Genomic DNA, 18344 nt, shown 5'->3' with positions numbered 1-18344 from the left:
CTCCTAGGGAAGAACGCATCGGCCGGCCTGAACCGGGTGAACAACCAAGGGCAGACCCCACTCCACCTGGCCTGCCAGATGGGGAAGCAAGAGATGGTCCGAGTACTGTTACTCTGTAACGCTCGGTGCAACATCATGGGGCCCAGTGGCTACCCCATCCACACAGCCATGAAGTTCTCCCATAAAGGGTAAGACCGCCCCCTCCCCCCCGCCCCCTGCCCCATTGGCTGGCTCTCTAGCTCTGACATCTCTTGTCCTCACGCCCAAGTGAGCAGTGGCTTCCCCAGGCTCATTAGATGTGTATCAGATGCTGGTGCCCAGGGCCGGCCTGGCACGAACAGAGTGCTCGATGAACGTGTAGCAGGTGTGAATCTCCATCCAGAAAGTCAGCTGTGCAAAGAGCAGAGCTTTCAGATGTTTTCCGTAACGCACCTTAATTTCTGGCCACGAACCTCCCTCTCCCAAACTGGAGAAGAACGATCCAAATCCTCCCTGGGGTTCCTCCCCTTTCCACCTCCCCCAGGTGGTCCTCCTGGGCTGGAGTCACATGCAGCCCCAGGGAGGGGCCCACCCGACCTGGGTCCTCTCGCACCCAAGCCCACCAGCCCGATCCAAACCCCTTCCTGGCTACAGTGCTGCCCTGTGGCTTCTGCAGCTTCCTGGCTCGAGGCCCAGGAATGCTTGGCAAGGTGGCCCAGAGCCCCATCTGCCCCATCTTTCCTGGCTGGTGGCACCGCTGGGAGGCAGGTACCAGGCGCATGCCGTGGGGAGCCCCAGACCAACCTGGGGCTTCTTCCCTTCTCCCGAGACCTGGGGAACCCTGTTCTCGGGAAGATTCTCCATGTGGAGTGTGGGTATGTGTGTATGCGTGTGGGGGGGGGGGGTGGGGGGTGAGAAAAGAGAGGAATATCTTAAAATGTGGCCCAGTGGGAACGCTGTCTGGAATGGCTGACTGAATGAATGAATGAACGAGGCAGTCGGTCCCACAGTCCGGACACTGTGCTAGGCGCTGGCCTTAGACGGAAAAGAAAGCAGCTCTGGGACAGGAGACACAGAGGTCACCCGGTCCTTCTGGGCTGTGCTAAACAGGCAGGGGGAAGAGGAGAGAGGGCTGCACGCACATGGGGGCGGGGGCAAGCCTGGCCGTCCCTCAGGCTCTTCCTCTTCTGGAGTCTGCCCCCACCGTGCCGGCCCCTCTGGCGACGCCATCCCCTCAAAGGTCTGGTCCAAGCTTGGGCCAGCCCCCCTTGCCATGTCCTCCCCAGCACAGCCAAGATGGAGAACTTTCAGAACGACCTGACCAAACGGTTGGAGACAGTACTGACACCTCACCCCCAGGGGTCAGGTTCCCCGGGGGCAGGTTGCAGCCGGAACGGGCACAGGTGGTGGGTGATGCCGTGTCATAGCTGAGACGTAACACGGCGGCCTCCCTCTTGCTCAGCTCAGCCTCCCCAAGCCTTGCTGTCCAGGGGCCTGGAATTGCCCACGTTGTGCCTTCCTTGGACACCCCTAGCCGCATTCCTCTCTCCCCTGCCAGGCCTCCCCTGTGGGGCTGGCAGAGATGGCAAGGGGTCGTCGCACATTAGACGACGCAGGGAGCCTCACACCTCGGGCGTGCCCTACTCCTGCCACAGCCGCGTCCTCCCAGGGCCCCGGCGGGGCCATCCCTCTGCCACCGCGCGGCAGCTGGTGGCAGCGATCACAGGTGTCAGGGCCACAGAGAGGGGTTCCGTCCCCGCTCCCATCTGGGAGCCCCTCCGCTGTTAGCGTCAACTCTGCTGACCTTCACAGAGCCAGGTTGGGGCCAGGGACTCGACTTTTCACTTTGCCAGCCGTCTTCAAGGGTCGTTAGTGTTGTAGCACGTATCAGAATTCCCTGCCCTTTTAAGGCAGAGTAATATACAGATGGACCACATTTTGTTTTCCCCTCCATCTGTTGACGGGCACTTGGGTTGTCTCCCCTTTTGGCCAGTGTTGCTAGGAATGTGGGGGAACGAGTATCTGTCTAAGTCCCTGCTTTCCGTTCCTTTGGCTGTACGCCCGGGAGTGGGAAGTCGCTGCAGCCTTAATTGCTGTGCCTGTGCTTCCCGCAGGACGCAGGTCACTGCGTGAAACAGCAGGAGCGGAGGGAGGGCCAGGGGATGGAGGGCGACCACGCGCCAGGCGCAGAAATGAAATGTCTTCTCTCCCTCAACCCCCACGAGTCCGGCTAGGACCGCGCCCGTGTCGCAGACGGCCTCAGCCACTTTCCGGAGATCACCAGGGAGGAGGCTGGGGCTTGACCCTAAAGCCAGCACCAGTGAGAGTGATCATGGCCGATTGCTGCCGTCAGGGAAGGCTTCCTGGAGGCGGGGGCTTGAGCTGTGTATAGGGGCCCAGGATACCCTGGACATACCACAGTACACGTGCTGGTTGGTTTTGTTGCAACTTTATTTGCAGAAACTCTTCTTCCCCAGTGGTTGAAGCCCCCAAGTCGTGGCCTTTTCCAGCCATCCCCAGGCTACCTCCCACCATCCCCAGGCCACCTCCCACCATCCCATGGCCTTCTATACTGCCCCTTGGCTCCTCTTCCCCCTAGGTGTGCTGAAATGATCATCAGCATGGACAGCAGCCAGATCCACAGCAAAGACCCTCGCTATGGAGCCAGCCCCCTCCACTGGGCCAAGAACGCAGAGGTAGGCAGAGTCTGAGGGTGAGTGGTGGGGGGGAGGGGGCAGGGGGCAGGGTCCCAGGGCCCCATGTTCCTCAGCTGCCTGCGGGAAGGAGGTCCCTGAGATGATTCTGGGGGGTTGATCTCATAGTGGTCCCGCAGGCTTTGCTGCTAGCAGGCTCAGGGCCCTGTCTGTGGGTTCTTTGTGTATGAATTGGGGGTCCTATGGCCTGGCTTTGGAGGCGTGAAATCAGCAAGGTGACGTGTGAGAAAAGGCTTCATAAAGTGCCAAACAGAAGTTGGTGCTGGTACTGGCTGTGCCCACAGAGAGCCTGGTGGGGCAGCGATTCCACGGGCCGCCCCTAAGCCAAGCTCCATGCCCCTGGGAGGGTGGAGGCCTCTGGTCCCTCACCTCCAGGAAGCACAGCTCACAGGGCCCTGGATGCCCCAGAGATTGTGGTCCGTTGTGACGGGCCAGGAGGGAGGAGATTGCCAACTTCTTCAGGGTACCTCCTTCCTGCCCTGAGCGAGTCGCCAAGTCCGGCCTTTCGTGTTCGAGTGTACGAGTTGTCATTCGTTGTCACCCCTCTGTGAGGTAGGGACTTGCATTTCTATTGCCACAGAAAACTGAGGTCCAGAGGGTGTGACGGCCTACCCAAGCTCCCAGGACTGGGAGGAAGTAAGGCTGAGCTGTGGGCTCAGGACTGTCCGGCTCCCAAGGCCACGCCCCTCCCCAGGGCCCAGGCTCCCAAGGTCACGCCCCTCCCCAGGGCCCAGGCTCCCAAGGCCACGCCCCTCGCCCCGTCCCAGGCTCCAAAGGCCACGCCCCTCCCCGCGTACCAGGCTCCCCAGGGCTGTGGGGCGTGCAGGGGCCGGTGTCGCCAAGGCCCAGGGAGTGGCCAGACTTTGGCAGGATCCCAGGGAAGGTCACAGGGAGCAGGGCAAGTTGTGGGACTTTGCTGAGATGCGTGGGGTCCCGTTAGTTCCAGGAAAGGACCCAGGAGCCCCTTAAATCAGCCAGCACAAATCAGCTCTTTGTCCTCTACCGTCCTGCTGATGATGTGGGAGCCAAGATGTAGGGCCACCCCCAGAACTGGGGCCTGCCACCTGAGCTCTTGTTGCTAGTGCTTTCCGGAGGCCCGATACCTGACGGCCGCTCAGGGCGGCAGTGGCGGCCCCCAGGTGTCGCCGGCCCCTGCTGCCCTTAGTGACCGTCTCCTTGGGCGCGGACCCTTTCTCCCGCAGATGGCCCGCATGCTGCTGAAGCGGGGCTGCGACGTGAACGGCACCAGCAGCTTGGGGAACACAGCCCTGCATGTGGCCGTGATGCGCAACCGCTTGGACTGTGTCATGGCCTTGCTGACCTACGGGGCCAACGCCAACGCCCGCGGAGAGCAGGGCAACACGCCGCTGCACTTGGCCATGTCGGTGAGCCTGCAGGGGTGGGTGGGGGGCTACCCGTCGCTCCCTCCCTTGACACCCTCTTCCTTTCCCCGCCTCTCAGAATCTTCTTACCTGCCTACACTCCATTCAGACCTGCCTGCCCCCTTAGGAACCTTCCGTGTCCCCCTTTCAGCCCAGAGTGTCGTCTCCTTCCTCTATGCCCCTGTCCCTCTGGCTCCCGCGTCCCCCATGTGACAAGTGCATGGTGCGATGGCTCTGGCTACCCGCTGTGGCCTTGGGCAAGTCACGTCACGCCTGTCAGCCTCGATTTCCTCATCTGGAAACCGGGGGTGTCGTACTGGCTGCGGAGTGAGTGGTGGATGCTCGGTAACCCCAGGAGGAATGTCCAGACGACACATGTGGTACCTGGCACCAGTGGGCAACCCTCAGATGTCACTTCTCCTCTCCTGCATCAGGGAAAAATACCCGTCTGCATGCTGTTTCTATCTCCTTGGGGGGGCTATAAGCTCCTGGGAGGCAGGGTCTGCTTGTACATCTCCGTGGCCCATGGTAGGTGTTGGCCGCGGCTTTTGGTTTATTATAGAGCAGAGCTCCCCCCTCCAGTCTGGATAGACAACTGGAGTATGAACATAAGGAATACAGGGAAGGGACTCTTACTACGTTACGGATGTGTGTGTGTTCCCATTCCGTAGCAATACCGTGTATACATAAGTATGTTCAACAGATTTCCAAGTGATGGAGTTGGAGAGGCATCTGGGACTCTAAAAGTAGATTTGGGGCACCTGGGTGGCTCAGTTGGTAAAGCATCCGACTTCGGCGCAGGTCATGATCTCACGGTTCGTGGGTTCGAGCCCCGCGTCGGGCTCCGTGCTGACAGCTCAGAGCCTGGAGCCTGCTTCGGATTCTGTGCCTCCCTGTCTCTCTGCCCCTCCCCTGCTCATGCTCTGTCTCTCTCAGTCTCTCAAAAATAAGTAAATGTTAAAAAAAAATTTTAAAGATGTAGATTTAGGGCAAACTCAAAGACATCCTGTTTTATAGCAAAGGCCATCACTGTGGTGGAGACACTGTTACCCTGGGAGGTGGAAACTGTAAATAAAACCATGGCCATTTTCAGCACTGAATGAGCCATTAGAATGATCTAGTCCATCAGTTCTCAAAATTTGAGGTCTATGTGGTCCCTTTATAGTGTAAAAAATTAATTATTGACGATCCCAAAGATTTTTTTGTTTATATGGATTTTATCCATCTATATTTATTAGATTGGAGTTTATTTTTTTTCAATATATGAAGTTTATTGTCATATTGGTTTCCATACAACACCCAGTGCTCATCCCAAAAGGTGCCCTCCTCAATACCCATCACCCACCCTCCCCTCCCTCCCACCCCCCATCAACCCTCAGTTTGTTCTCAGTTTTTAAGAGTCTCTTATGCTTTGGCTCTCTTCCACTCTAACCTCTTTTTTTTTTTTTTTCTTCCCCTCCCCCATGGGTTTCTGTTAAGTTTCTCAGGATCCACATAAGAGTGAAACCATATGGTATCTGTCTTTCTCTGTATGGCTTATTTCACTTAGCATCACACTGTCCAGTTCCATCCATGTTGCTACAAAGGGCCATAGTTCATTCTTTCTCATTGCCGCGTAGTACTCCATTGTGTATATAAACCACAATTTCTTTATCCATTCATCAGTTGATGGACATTTAGGCTCTTTCCATAATTTGGCTATTGTTGAGAGTGCTGCTATAAACATTGGGGTACAAGGGCCCCTATGCATCAGTACTCCTGTATCCCTTGGATAAATTCCTAGCAGTGCTATTGCTGGGTCATAGGGTAGGTCTATTTTTAATTTTTTGAGGAACCTCCACACTGTTTTCCAGAGCGGCTGCACCAATTTGCATTCCCACCAACAATGTAAGAGGGTTCCCGTTTCTCCACATCCTCTCCAGCATCTCTAGTCTCCTGATTTGTTCATTTTGGCCAACTCTGACTGGCGTGAGGTGATATCTGAGTGTGGTTTTGATTTGTATTTCCCTGATGAGGAGCGACGTTGAGCATCTTTTCATGTGCCTGTTGGCCATAGATTGGAGTTTAAACATAAGACATTTTCAAAATATTAATTCACTTATTAAAAAAATTTTTTTAATGCTTATTTTTGAGAGAGGGACAGAGCATGAGTGGGGGAGGGACAGAGAAAGAGGGGGAGGTACAGAATCCCAAGCAGGCTCCAGGCTCTGAGCTGTCAGCACGGGGCCCAACACAGGGTTTGAACTCACGAACTGTGAGATCATGACCTGAGCCGAAGTCAGACGCTTACCGGACTGAGCCACCCAGGTCCCCCTCAAAATATCGATTCATTTAAAAATAACAATTCACCAATCACAAGCTAGCCAAATTAAATAACATTTTTATGCAAAACAACTTTATTTTCCAAAACAAAAAACAATCCAGAAGAGTTGGCATCCTTTTACATCTTTGTGAATCTTTTTAATGCCTGGCCTCAGAGAAGACATACTGAGCCTCCTATCTTCTGCTACATTTATTCTCTTGCAATATGTTGTTGAATATATGTTGGGGGATAAGAAGAAAATCTGGCCTCCCAATGCTATGTTGGAAAAGATGCACAGTTGCACCTTTTCAGAGAATCATGGATATTCTTTGATGTTGCACCAAAACTGGACAAGGGTAGTTTCTGACAAGTCAGTTGCAGTGGGCAGAGCAGCCATCTCCAGGAGCTTTTCACACTTTGTTACATTAAACACTTTATTCCACCGGTATCTCTTGTACTTGGCATGGATCTCTTACCCATGCATAATTTCCTTAGAAAATACCGGTTCACCATGTATGCGTAGAAACGGCGACCCATTTCATCAGACGCTATCAAAACCCCACATTTGTAAATATCCCCACTGATCTCATCAGAAAAACCTTTCAGTTTGGGGAAGCCGTCAAAGCTGTCAAGCCCACTTGTGGCATGTACAAGTTTTCTGGAATTGCCATTTTTGTTTGCAAGCTTGAATTTTGTCATTGGCACAAAATATCGTCAGATGTTTTTCTTTCTTGAAGTGCCAGGCTCACTGCGTTCATTTTTGAGAACATGTCTTCTGGATACCCAAGGCTGAACAATCGTAGTTTGTCAGTCGTGGTCTCAAATAAAAATGGTGTTCCCGGGGAAAAAAACGCGTGCTTCTGCTCACAACTCCAGCAAATTGCCTACGTGCTTTTCCTCAAGATAACAGTTGTACTCTGGTATGCCACAGAAATGCCCAGGCTTTCTCTCTATCTTACAACACAAGTACACGATGTCAAATCGTAATAAAATTCATTCTTACTGCTTCATGAAGGGCATTCCAAAGTGAGACTGGCTTTTTAATTAATTGGCTGATTTTTTAAAATGTCTTTATTTATTTTTGAGAGAGAGAGAGAGACAGAGTGCAAGCAGGGGAGGGGCACAGAGAAATGGAGATACAGAATCCAAAGCAGTCTCCAGGTTCTGAGCTGTCAGCACAGAGCCCAATGCGGGGCTCGAACTCAGGGACCATGAGATCGTGACCTGAGATGCTTAACCTATTGAGCCACCCAGGCGCCTGTTAATTGGTTGATTTTTTACTGCTAGTGAGTGGCAGAGAAGAACACCACAACGGTGTCACCGTCTTGCTGTGGCACGAGGAGCTTTATCCATCATTGTTTTTATGCCATCAGTGCTAAAGTCAACACAATGCAAGAAGCAAACACCATCTTGATAGTCTTATGAAAGCAGGTTTTTTTTTTAAATTTATTTTTAGTAATCTCTACGCCCAACCTGGGGCTCAAACTCACAACCCCAAGATCAAGAGCCGCACACTTTTCCAACTGAGCCAGCCAGAGGTCCCTGTGAAAACAGTTTGAACCTCACAAACCCTCTAGAGGGTCTCACACGTTCGGTGGGGGACGGAGGGGGGGGGCACACGTGTCACTTTGAGGACTGCTGACATTCACTGGTTCCCATACCTCAGGAACTTGCAGACCGGCCTCACATTTTTTGGCACGTTGATGTGTCACTTGCACAATTAGTGCTCAATCATTTCTTTAAGTTGGTTTGCTTTTATCAACTTATTTTTATAAAGTTTTTATTTATTTATTTTTAGAGAGAGTGAGAGCACGTGTGTGCACCAGCCAGGAAGGGGCAGAGAGAGAAAGAGGGAGAGAATCCCGAGCAGGCTTCACGCTGTCGGTGCAGAGCCCAATGCTGGGCTCGATCTCACAGACCGTGAGACCATGACCTGAGCTGAAATCAAGAGTCAGCCGCTTAACCCGCTGAGCCGCCCAGGCGCCCCTAAGTTGGCCTGCTTTTAAATCTTACTTAAATTTATTTCAAAGGAGATGTTCTGTCGCCACCGTAAGTGGTAAACCAGTGACACGAAAAGAAGGAAACCAAGACAGAAATGCGTAACTAATGACTCAAGCATGCATAATCACCAGTGCCCGTATAAATCCTAATGTACATGAACCACTATTTGGAAAACTGCATTCTAGACACAAGTCTTCATTCCCCAAGCCAGGAGATCAGGCCCCAGCAAGAGGGAGGTGATAAGACCAGAGCGAGGTCTCCAGGCAGCCAGTTGATTGGCTTGTTGTGGGAAACCACGCCCCGCCCTGCCCCGCCCAGCCTCCGATGTTAAACGCACAATGCGCTTTGGAGGCAAGCTGCCCTTGGAGGTTGCCCTCAGGGAGGACGTGTGCCCAGTTACCCCCTCAGAAGTGGCACCCTAGACCTGATGGACAAGACGGCCTTCCCTTTCCCCGCTCACCCTTTGCTGCTGCTTCTGGAAGTGATCAGCAGCTGACCCTTCAGTGGCCCCGTGGCCCCTGGGGCAGGGGGTCATAGATGCACTGCTTCCTTCCAGGAGCTGGTGGGGCTGGCACCTGGGGTGAGTCACTTCCAGCTTCTGCCTGGGTTATTAAACGGGTGGGGGACCTGAAGGGTTCTAGCACCTTCTGCCGTGCCGTGAGAGGCCCGCCGAGTCGGTAGGCAGAGCGGAAGAGGCTGGCGTCCTTTTTCTCTTCCTTTCCCTGAGCCGTTGGATTTTCCCCCTCACTTCATCCCCAACAGAAAGACAACGTGGAGATGATCAAGGCCCTCATTGTGTTTGGGGCAGAGGTGGATACCCCAAATGACCTCGGAGAGACTCCTGCTTTCATAGCTTCCAAGATCAGCAAACGTAAGTGCCCTGCACTCCGGTCCCAGAGTTGGGGGGGGGAGGTGGGGGTGGTGATGCATGCACTGGGGAGGAGGGGTGGTCCCAGCAGCCCGGCACCAGCATCCTGTCCGTACCCACCCCACTTGCTGCCTGCATAGGGTTTCCAGGAGCACCTGGGAGGCAGAGAGGGGAAGCTTCCTGTGCCCGAGCACAAGGGCCATACCCAGTAGGTGGGACCCTCCAAGGGGCTTGCCAAGCCAGTGTCCCCTTCTGTGCCGCCCTCATCCCACCTCCGGGTGCCAGGACGCGGGGGGAGGCACGTGGGGGAGGCAGTAAGTAATTCCCGGATGGAGCCACTGGCAGGAAGAACCGCGGGTGGATGCATGCCCGCTGCACGAGTGTGTGTGCACGCGGGCTTGAGGCACACACTGCATGCTCGCTTGGTGAGCCCTGGCGTCCGGGCTGGAGAAAGATCATCCTCAGCAGAAGCCCGGGGCCCCTCGGGGGGTTTCAGGGAGCCGTGGAGGCTGCCGTGGGCGCGCAGGTGACTGTGTGTGCGCACGTGTGTGTGTGCTACTTCCTGAAAACATCCTTTTTAGTTACCCTGTCTGTTAGATGAGGGTAAATGCCCGCGGACTGGCTCGTCCCTTTCGAGCCCCGGGAGGGACTCTGCATTCGGCAGTTTTGAGAATTGCCGTACGTGCAGCCCTGACACGGGGCGCGATCCCACAAACCACAAGATCATGACGTGGGCCCGAATCACGAGTTGGACTCTTAACTGACTGAGCCACCCAGGCGCCCCATTGTCGTGGGTTTTTTGTTTTGTTTTGTTTTGTTTTTTCCTGTTTTTAAATTTTTGATTTCTGACTGTTCATGGTAGCTTGTAGAGATGTGTGTATGGAGGGGGGAGTCCTGTTTTCTTGACCAGAAGTGAAGGGAAAGAGGGGGACCCCAAATACTCAGACCGGGTAACCTCGACCCCTTTCCAGATTCTGTGGTCGACCTCAGCACCTGCCCTGGGCCCCAGGAAACTATTGGGCTACAGGCGACTGGAGTCAGCACGCCCTGTCAGGGTGGGGTCAGGCCTCCCGGGCGCCCGGTTCCCCCACATACCCAGGCCGCCTGGTAGATGAGAGAGGGGACCGTGTGTGGAAAGGAGGGGCCTCTCACTTGCTTGTTGACATCATTTGTGATCCTGTGCGATCTCCCCTTCCCCAAACCTTACTAGTTGTTACCAGGAAGACGCTCTTAACTCTGCTGAAAAACGTAGGGGCCGACCACCGCCTCCCACTCACCCAAGGGGCCCCCTCGGAGCAGGGCTCCACTGCGACACATCACTCCTTGTTCTCCCAGGAAAGATCTCAGCCCCCACCGATCAGCTTAAACAACCTAGGTAGGCCTCTTTCCTGCCACACTCCCTCCTCTCCAGCTGGTCCCCAGGCACTGGGATCGGAGCAGTCCTGATGCGAAGGAAACGGGGCCCAGGGTAGAAGTTGTTGAAAGGAACGAGGGAGGTTGGGGCAGGATTCGTCAGCCTCTGGAGGCAGCCAGCACCCACGGAGCCCAGAGGCCTGGGGGGAGAGGGGCCCCTGGCTAATGGCCCGCAGTCCATTTCTCCTGAGAGGATGTTCTGAACATGGTCTCCGGTCTGGGCGTCCCCGTGGCACCTTTGCGGTGAGGACTGTCTCGGCCTCTTGTGCACTGGGAGCTCAGGGTGGGGCGGTGAGGAGTGCTGTTGGGGTCGGGCACCCCTGGCCCTCTGGCTTCAATGAGGAGTGTGTCTGCCGTGCTGCTGTGTCTCTGTCAGGCCTGGGGCCTGTGTGTCTGTCCCCTGCTGGCCCTTTGGTGACCTACAGGCTTTTGAACATGACCAGGCAACCTGCATCTGCCCCTAGGTGACCTTGGTGCCCGTGGAGATGGCCCCCGAGGAGATGGGGTCCCGTCTCTGGGCTTTCTGTGGGCTGACCCAGCCACGGCCTAGACTGTGTGAGAGCCGGGTCCCCTGGATAGGGCTGTCGGCAACCAGTCCTTGGCAAGCTGGCCTTTCTCCCCGCTGCTGTGGAAGCAGACACCGGCACCTGTAGCCTGGATGGCCCAGCCTAACCAGGAGTCAGGAGAGCAGAGCCCGCGGCCACAGTTTGTCCTTCTGGCTCCTCCTCTCCGCTCCCCTGCCCGTCCCCGTCTAGGACCTGCCCCCCCTCCCAACCCCGTCTTTATCTCTCAATTTTACAGGCAGGCAGTCACCCACGCCAGGCTGGATGGTGGGCCTGGGGCGCAGCGTCCGATGGGTAACGCCCTGGGCCTGGAGGGGCTGCAGAGCCTGCCCAGCCCCGAGTTAGCTGTAGCTCTAGTGGCCTCTTCTCAGCTGCCTGCCCGAACCATGAACCATCCTTGGCCACCCTCCCCCTGGCACTCTGGCCACTGCCTCTCCTGGCCGGTCTCCGCTTGTCTCGCCCACCCTCTGGCCACCCGCTCTGGTGAGGGTAGATACACTGCCTTGCAGCCTGCCTTCCTGCTTTGCTGCTTCTAGACTCTGCACAGTGGTGGGGAGGCATTCAGAATCCGATGGCATGGCGGTGCTGGGCCAGGCCCCCGGGGCCGAGCTGCTGGCCAGGAGGGCAGCCAGTCCATCCGGGGGGGTGGGGGGGGGCGGGCTCGGGCCCAGAGGAGAACATGGGCAGAGGGGTGGGTGCGGCTGGTCTGAGAGGCCGCTGAGGAAAGTTCCAGACGTGGGATCAGGGCGAGCAGCCTCTGAAGAGTGGTCGGTTATCTCCCTTTGCTCATGGGTTTAAACCGAAAGGAGTGTCCTGACTCACTCCTTTTGGCTAAATGACCTTGGACGAGTTTATGTAGCCTCTTTGAGCCTCCTCTGTAAATTGGGAATAAGGATTCTGGTGACGGCGGCTGTCAGCAACTCCACTTGCCCGGTGCATGAGAAAGTGCTCTGTGGGCTGGAAACACCGGCCACGGAAGGGGTGCTTGTGCTCTGGGGCTTTGGGAGGAAGGCACTGCGGAGAATCTGGGAGGTGGCCGGGCGGGGGTGAGGGATGCTTCCCAGGGCAGGGGGCCACCCTCTGCACTCGAGCCCGTTTCACCCCAAGGGGCCCGTGGCCTCTGGCTCAGCTGTGTCTTGGGACAAAGGGCCCTTCCTGGTGGCAGGGGGCAAGGTGCGCCCCCTAGGGCCAGCAGGGTGAGGGCTCAGCTCCAGATTTGCTCAGGGCCCGTGGGATTGGGGGGGGGCGGGGGCGGTGCTTGGCACCTGCGTGGCCCCAGCCCACTCTGCCCTGTGCCTCGCAGAACTGCAGGACATCATGCATATCTCCCGGGCCCGGAAGCCGGCGTTCATCCTGAGCTCCATGAGGGACGAGAAGCGGACGTAAGTGGGGGAGGGAGGGAGGGGGACCGCATGCACCAGGCCTCTGTTTGGTGCCCTCCGGCAGGCTCGGGGCTGTTGTCTAGTGCACACCACAGCCCTATGAGGTGGCCTGTGTCCTCTGTAGTTCACAGCCAGGAGACTGGGTGTTCGGAGAGCCTGGGTCTGCTCTCTCATCAGGGACCGTGCGGGCTGTGGGTTACACGATAGAGCTGGCTGCAAGCCTGTCCCGTCCCTCCTGAGCTTGTGTTGGTTTGTTGGGGAAGGTCACCCAGATCCCCACCGCGATGCTGAGCCTCCTTCCCTCTGGCTCCGTCCTGGCCCCTGCCCTGCTTCCCTCCACAGAGCTGGTGGGCCGGGCGGACTTCCCGAGCACCTGCTGTACGTCCAGGCCCGTTCTTGGAGGCAGGCCTGCGTGATGGGCACAAAGAGCAGAGGCCTTTGTCCTTGAGGGCGGTCCCTGGGGCCTCAGAAGCGGTGCCTGCCAGCGCGGCAAGTTCCCGGAGCACAAACGTGTGTGTGCTCGACTGCGCTCTGTCTTCCTTTCCGTGATAGAGTTGCTTTCTTGTTCTCCATTTGCGACTGTCCCACGTCCCTAACAGCTTTCCTAGGGAGGGATTAGGATCCTTGTTTCGCGCAGACAGAACCTGAGTCCCCGGGAGGCGAAGTGCCTTGCTCAAGCTCACACCATGAGTGTGGGAGCAGAGACTCTAGCCCCTGTCTCCTGAGTTCCTGCCCTTTCTGCTGCCGCAGGCACTCTCCCGGCTGCCTCAGTAGTGCCGGCCTCCGCAGGGCAAGCTCTCAGTCCCTGCTCCTAGGGCCAGGCAGTGGCAAGTGGTTCTGCCTCCCCTTGCCTGAAGGGTTGGCTTCCCCTTGGTAAGTCCTACTTGTTTCCAAGGCCACCCTGTAACGTGCCCCATGGGGGTGCACCTGCTGCATCAGCATTGTAGTTCTCTGCTCCCAATGAACTTCCTGCATGTAGGCGCACATGTGCGCGCACACACACACACACACACACACACACACACACACATACAGACACACACACACACCTGCACAGGGGCTGAGGAGGGTAACGTCCCGACCAGTAGGACGGGAGGAGGCAGATTCTCCAGCAGGACTCAGATGGTTTGCAGCAGCCTGAGTACTCTCCCTGGAGGTGGGACTGAGGCGACAATCAGGACACCCCCGTGGGGACCTTCCCACGAAAGGCTGCAAGCCTCGTAGCTCAGCCTTGCTCCCTGGGGGCTGACGTCTCCGTTGTAAGCCCCACATCCTCAGAAGGGTCTCTTGCGTTTTTGCCCTGGCCCCCTGGTCATGGGCCCTGCAGGCCTCCAGTGACGGCCCAGCATCCCCTGCCATGCTCTGGGCTTGCTGCGGGGCTGGGCAGCTTGTCCAGAAGAAGGACCCTAGAGGTGGGCCACCCGGGCCTCCTTCATTCACCAGTTAGTCCATCGGACGCCTCCCGAGTGCACTGGAAAGGCAGCGCTGCGCGGAGCAGGGCAGTCCCTGCCCTTGGAAGCTTCTGTCCCACCCACTGGGGGAGAAAGTGAATGAGGGAAAACCGCCTGCTTGTGGGAGGGAGAAGGGCTCTACAGCAAGAAAGTGGGTGGAGAAGGAGCTGGCTGAGCCGGAGGGTGCTAATGGCATCAGAGCAGGCTTCTCCGGGCGGTGACTTTTACGCTGAGATGGAAGGAGGAGGAGGCCAGACGGAAGCTTCCTAGTCTGAGCACAGACAGTGGAAGCCTTAGGGCAGGGAGCTGGGCACGGCAGGACCGAGGGAGACGTGTTGGGTCGTGTTGCCCAGCAGGTGACTCAGGAGTCAGCAGACCCTCCCCTTCCCCCATCCCTGTCTGGGTCCGGCCACATCGCTTCCCCATCTCGTGACTTTGGGTGGTCACCTAACCTCTGAGCTTCACTCCTTCCCAGACGTGCACAGGGGTAGCAGGGAGCGTCTGCCTCCAAGGGGTGTGGGACATCTAAGTGAATTCATGCGGGTGAAAGCCCCTCACAGCCCCTGGCACAGAGATGGTGCTTCCTCCCTGCCCCCCTCCTCCCTCTCCACCACCGTTCCTGGCTGCAGGAGAGCCCTTCCCCCAGCTTCGTTTAATTCAGACAGACTTTTCTCAGGCACCTGCTTCCGGTCAGGCCCCCGACTGGGAATCTAGGCCCGACCAAAACCCAGTGGGAGAGACAGACCCAGGTGTCTGCTGAGGTGACATTCCCCCTCCTGAAATACTGTATGTTTATTTCCTTACTGACTGCGCTCCCCCTACCTGCCCCCCGCCCCCCCCCCCCACACACACCCCTAAAAGCCCAGTAGCACGAGCTCCACAGGGCCTTGTCTCACACAGTCACAGATGCTCAGGGACACAGACCCACGTAAGGAGCTGGGCTCTAACGGGCCCTCTTCTCTCCCGCTGCTGTCCCCACCACAGCCACGACCACCTGCTCTGCCTGGACGGAGGGGGCGTGAAGGGCCTCGTCATCATCCAGCTCCTCATTGCCATCGAGAAGGCCTCGGGCGTCGCCACCAAGGATCTCTTTGACTGGGTGGCGGGGACCAGCACTGGAGGCATCCTGGCCTTGGCCATTCTGCACAGTGAGGGTGGCCCCGGGGGCGGTGGGGGCAGGGTGTGGGGGGGGGGGCGGTTGGGATCTGCCCTCACATTGGGCTCAGCTTCTTTTCAGGGCTTTGCAAAGAGAGTCACCGGGGACGGGGAGGCCTGTAAGCCCTTTGTGGGGCGGGTGAGGGTGTTGGGGTCTGAGGCTCGAAAGAGAAGGGCTTGGAGGCAGGCTAGGGGCATGGTGCCCTGCCCTCCACAGGGGACAGAACTGGTTGCCTTTCCATTTTTATGCCTCCACCACTCCTGCCCATAGCCTTGTGAGGCAGGCACCTCAGGGCCTCAAAACCTGCTGAAAATAAGGAAAACCATCCCGATGGTGGATGGTCTCAGGGAGGAGGAGCCACAGAGCCACGGAATGCCGGAGCCCCGGCCTACACGTCTCATTTTACCCCCAGAGACATGAAGGCCCCGGTGGGAGAGGTGACTCAAAGTCACATAGCCCACCCATGGGGTTACTGGGGCTAGGACGGTCCCCTAGACTCTCAGCCCAGCACTTCCCAAGGCCACAGGGCCTTGCACCGCAGCGCCCTGCATACCAGACAGGCTTCTGGGTAGTTCTTGTCTCCACTCAAGCTGGGCTGCCTGTGGGGGGCCCTCCCAGAGCCAGCAACCACCCAGGCAATTGTCCTCTGCCTCGGCATCCCTAACCTGCCGTCCTTGCCCCAGTGCCTGGCGGATTCCAGGCTCTCCAGGCGCCCCCCGCCCCCCGCCCATGTCTTGAAGGCACCAGGAGAGGACCTTCTTGCCCCCAGGCAGGGCCTGTGGGTCAGGTGCAGGCTCCAGCTCCGGGAGCCCCAGTCCCCTGGGGGAACCACAGGTACCTGGGTACTCACTGTGTGAAAAGGCCGCGGGCCAGCAGTTCGGAGTGTCAGGGACATGGGGCAGCCTGCTCAGCCGGTGGCCGAGAGCAGCGTCCCATCGAGCTCCTCCGGGACGAGGAGGATTATCAGTCAGTAAACTGCTAGCGTCAGGGGCCCCACATCCCCTCTCGGGGTCTCCAGTTGTGCCTTCCGTGAGCGCAAAGCTATCTCGGATCTGCCTCTGCTCGGTGGGGCAGGAGGTCCGCGGCGGAGGTTCTGGCCTCGTCCAGAAAGGGTCACTTCCTTCTTTAGACTCCCAGGGGCTATGGGAGAGATTTGAGAAGTCTCAGACGGGCAGACCCCCTCCTCTCCGCAGCCCCCTCTGCGCGCACAGCCCAGGTGCGGCCTGCTCCTTCTGGCTGTCCTCAGAGGCCCACAGGACAGGGCTGGCCCTTCTGTTCTGAGCCACATGAGGTGCCTCTAGATTCAGTTTACAAGCTCTTACACTCTCAGGGCCCTCTCTAAGGAAAATAATACAAAGTTGGGAACACAGAATTAGGCCCAGAGCCGCGGGGCTGCTGAAGGAGATTTCTGCCTCTGTGGGAAGTTTCCCAGGAGAGGCCCAGGAGCCCAAGCCTGGGTAGTGCCTGAGCCAATCCGGTCCCCTCCTGCCATCCCCTGCCGGCCACCGTGGTCCTGCGGCTGTCAGGGCGTGGCCCTCGTGTCTCCCCGATCTTGTTCTAGGCAAGTCCATGGCCTACATGCGGAGCGTGTACTTTCGCATGAAGGATGAGGTGTTCCGAGGCTCGCGGCCCTACGAGTCGGGGCCCCTGGAGGAGTTCCTGAAGCGCGAGTTTGGGGAGCACACGAAGATGACCGACGTCAAGAAACCCAAGTAAGGCTCCTCAGCGGGAGTGCTGTGGCCGTGGCCCCGGCTAGGCAGCCCTTCGGCTGTTCCCCCGCGGGGCCGAGGGCTCCCTGTCCTGGTCTGGTTAAAGCTGAGGGGCCGGGGAGGCGAGACGCTTCTTCCCAAGTGAACCGGGGGCTTCTGGAGGACATGGCGGACACCCTCACCCCAGGTCCGAGGGGGTCGCGTCTGGTCCACCATACACTCAGGACCTTTTTGCTGAGCAGGGCTCTGCCCCAGGCATCGCATGTGCGCCGTGGGGGGTGAAAGGTGCAACCACTGGGCGGAAAGGCTGGTGCGCCGTTTGCAGGCTGGTTGGGAGGTAACTGACCTGAAAAGCGACAGCCACGCAGGGCCGCCCGTGCTTGAGAAGTTCCAGAAGAGCCTGCAGCACAGCTATTTCTTTGTAGTACTCCCCACCCCAGAATTACTTTCTCGTCCGTTTCTTGCCTGTCTCCCCGCCAGGCTAGAGCTCCCTGAGGCAGAAACATGGCCGTGTGTTTCTCCTGCACCCCCAGCATCTGGCACAGTGCCTGCCCCAGAGCAGGGCATTGAGAAGTGTTCATGAGCTGACTGTCAGAGAGAGAGAGAGAGAGAGAGAGAGAACGAACTGAGGGCCTGAGGGCAAGGTGGTCACGGGGGCTTCCTGGAGGAAGTAACATGTCAGCAAGGCCCTAGAAATTTAGGGAGGATTTCTTTTCATAATAAAGCTTTTTTTCTTTTTTCTTTTTCTTTTTTTCCATTTAAGAATAATACCTAGTCTTCTAAAAAAATCTGGCAAATACAGAAAGTAAGAAGGAGGAAAATCTCATCCACGTAGTAAAACCCAAAAGATAACTATTTTTGTTTTTATTTTATTTATTTATTTATTTATTTATTTATTTATTTGAAATCTTACTTAGTTTGAGAGACAGAGCAGAGGAGGGGCAGAGAGAGAGAGGGAGAGAGAGAATCCCAGGCAGGCTCTGTGCTGTCAGCGTGGAGCCCGAAGTGGGGCTCGATCTCACCAATTGTGAGATCATGACCTGAGCCAAAACCAAGAGTCGGGCAGTTAACCGACTGAGCCACCCAGGCGCCCCATAAAGATAACTGGTTTAAAAAAAAATTTTTTTTTAATGTTTTTATTTATTTTTGAGACAGAGAGAGACAGAGCATGAGCAGGGGAGGGGCAGAGAGAGAGGGGAGACACAGAATCCGAAGCAGGCTCCAGGCTCTGAGCCATCAGTACAGAGCCAGACGCGGGGCTCAAACTCACAAACCGTGAGATCACGACCTGAGCTGAAGTCAGACGCTTAACCGACTAAGCCACTCAGGCTCCCCAAAGATAACTTTTTAAAACATTTTTATATATTTTATCCTAGACATTTTTGCTCTTTTTTCTTATGGTGAAATAGAACATTTAGAAAAGT

At 56.9% G+C, this 18344-nt stretch overlaps 1 protein-coding gene across 7 annotated transcripts in view; it reads left to right on the top strand.

Moving 5' to 3' along the window:
* Window positions 1–18344, top strand: part of PLA2G6 (phospholipase A2 group VI) — a 60112-nt gene that overhangs the window by 29788 nt on the left and 11980 nt on the right. For 6 of the 7 annotated variants that reach the window (XM_053895855.1, XM_053895854.1, XM_053895857.1 and 3 more), the window contains exons 5-12: window positions 1–188; window positions 2579–2675; window positions 3896–4078; window positions 9141–9249; window positions 10457–10621; window positions 12526–12604; window positions 15040–15203; window positions 16773–16923. In XM_053895855.1, the coding sequence (XP_053751830.1) occupies window positions 1–188; window positions 2579–2675; window positions 3896–4078; window positions 9141–9249; window positions 10457–10621; window positions 12526–12604; window positions 15040–15203; window positions 16773–16923 (1136 nt within the window). The remainder of the gene's footprint in view (window positions 189–2578; window positions 2676–3895; window positions 4079–9140; window positions 9250–10456; window positions 10622–12525; window positions 12605–15039; window positions 15204–16772; window positions 16924–18344) is intronic. The other variant, XM_053895858.1, reaches the window with a different exon arrangement.

Source organism: Panthera pardus, unplaced genomic scaffold, assembly GCF_024362965.1.
Source record: "Panthera pardus isolate Hobbes unplaced genomic scaffold, ASM2436296v1 HiC_scaffold_6, whole genome shotgun sequence".
NCBI classification, from domain to species: Eukaryota; Metazoa; Chordata; class Mammalia; order Carnivora; family Felidae; genus Panthera; species Panthera pardus.
Note: the sequence above shows the minus strand (reverse complement) of the source record. Positions and strands in the feature narration are given on the sequence as shown.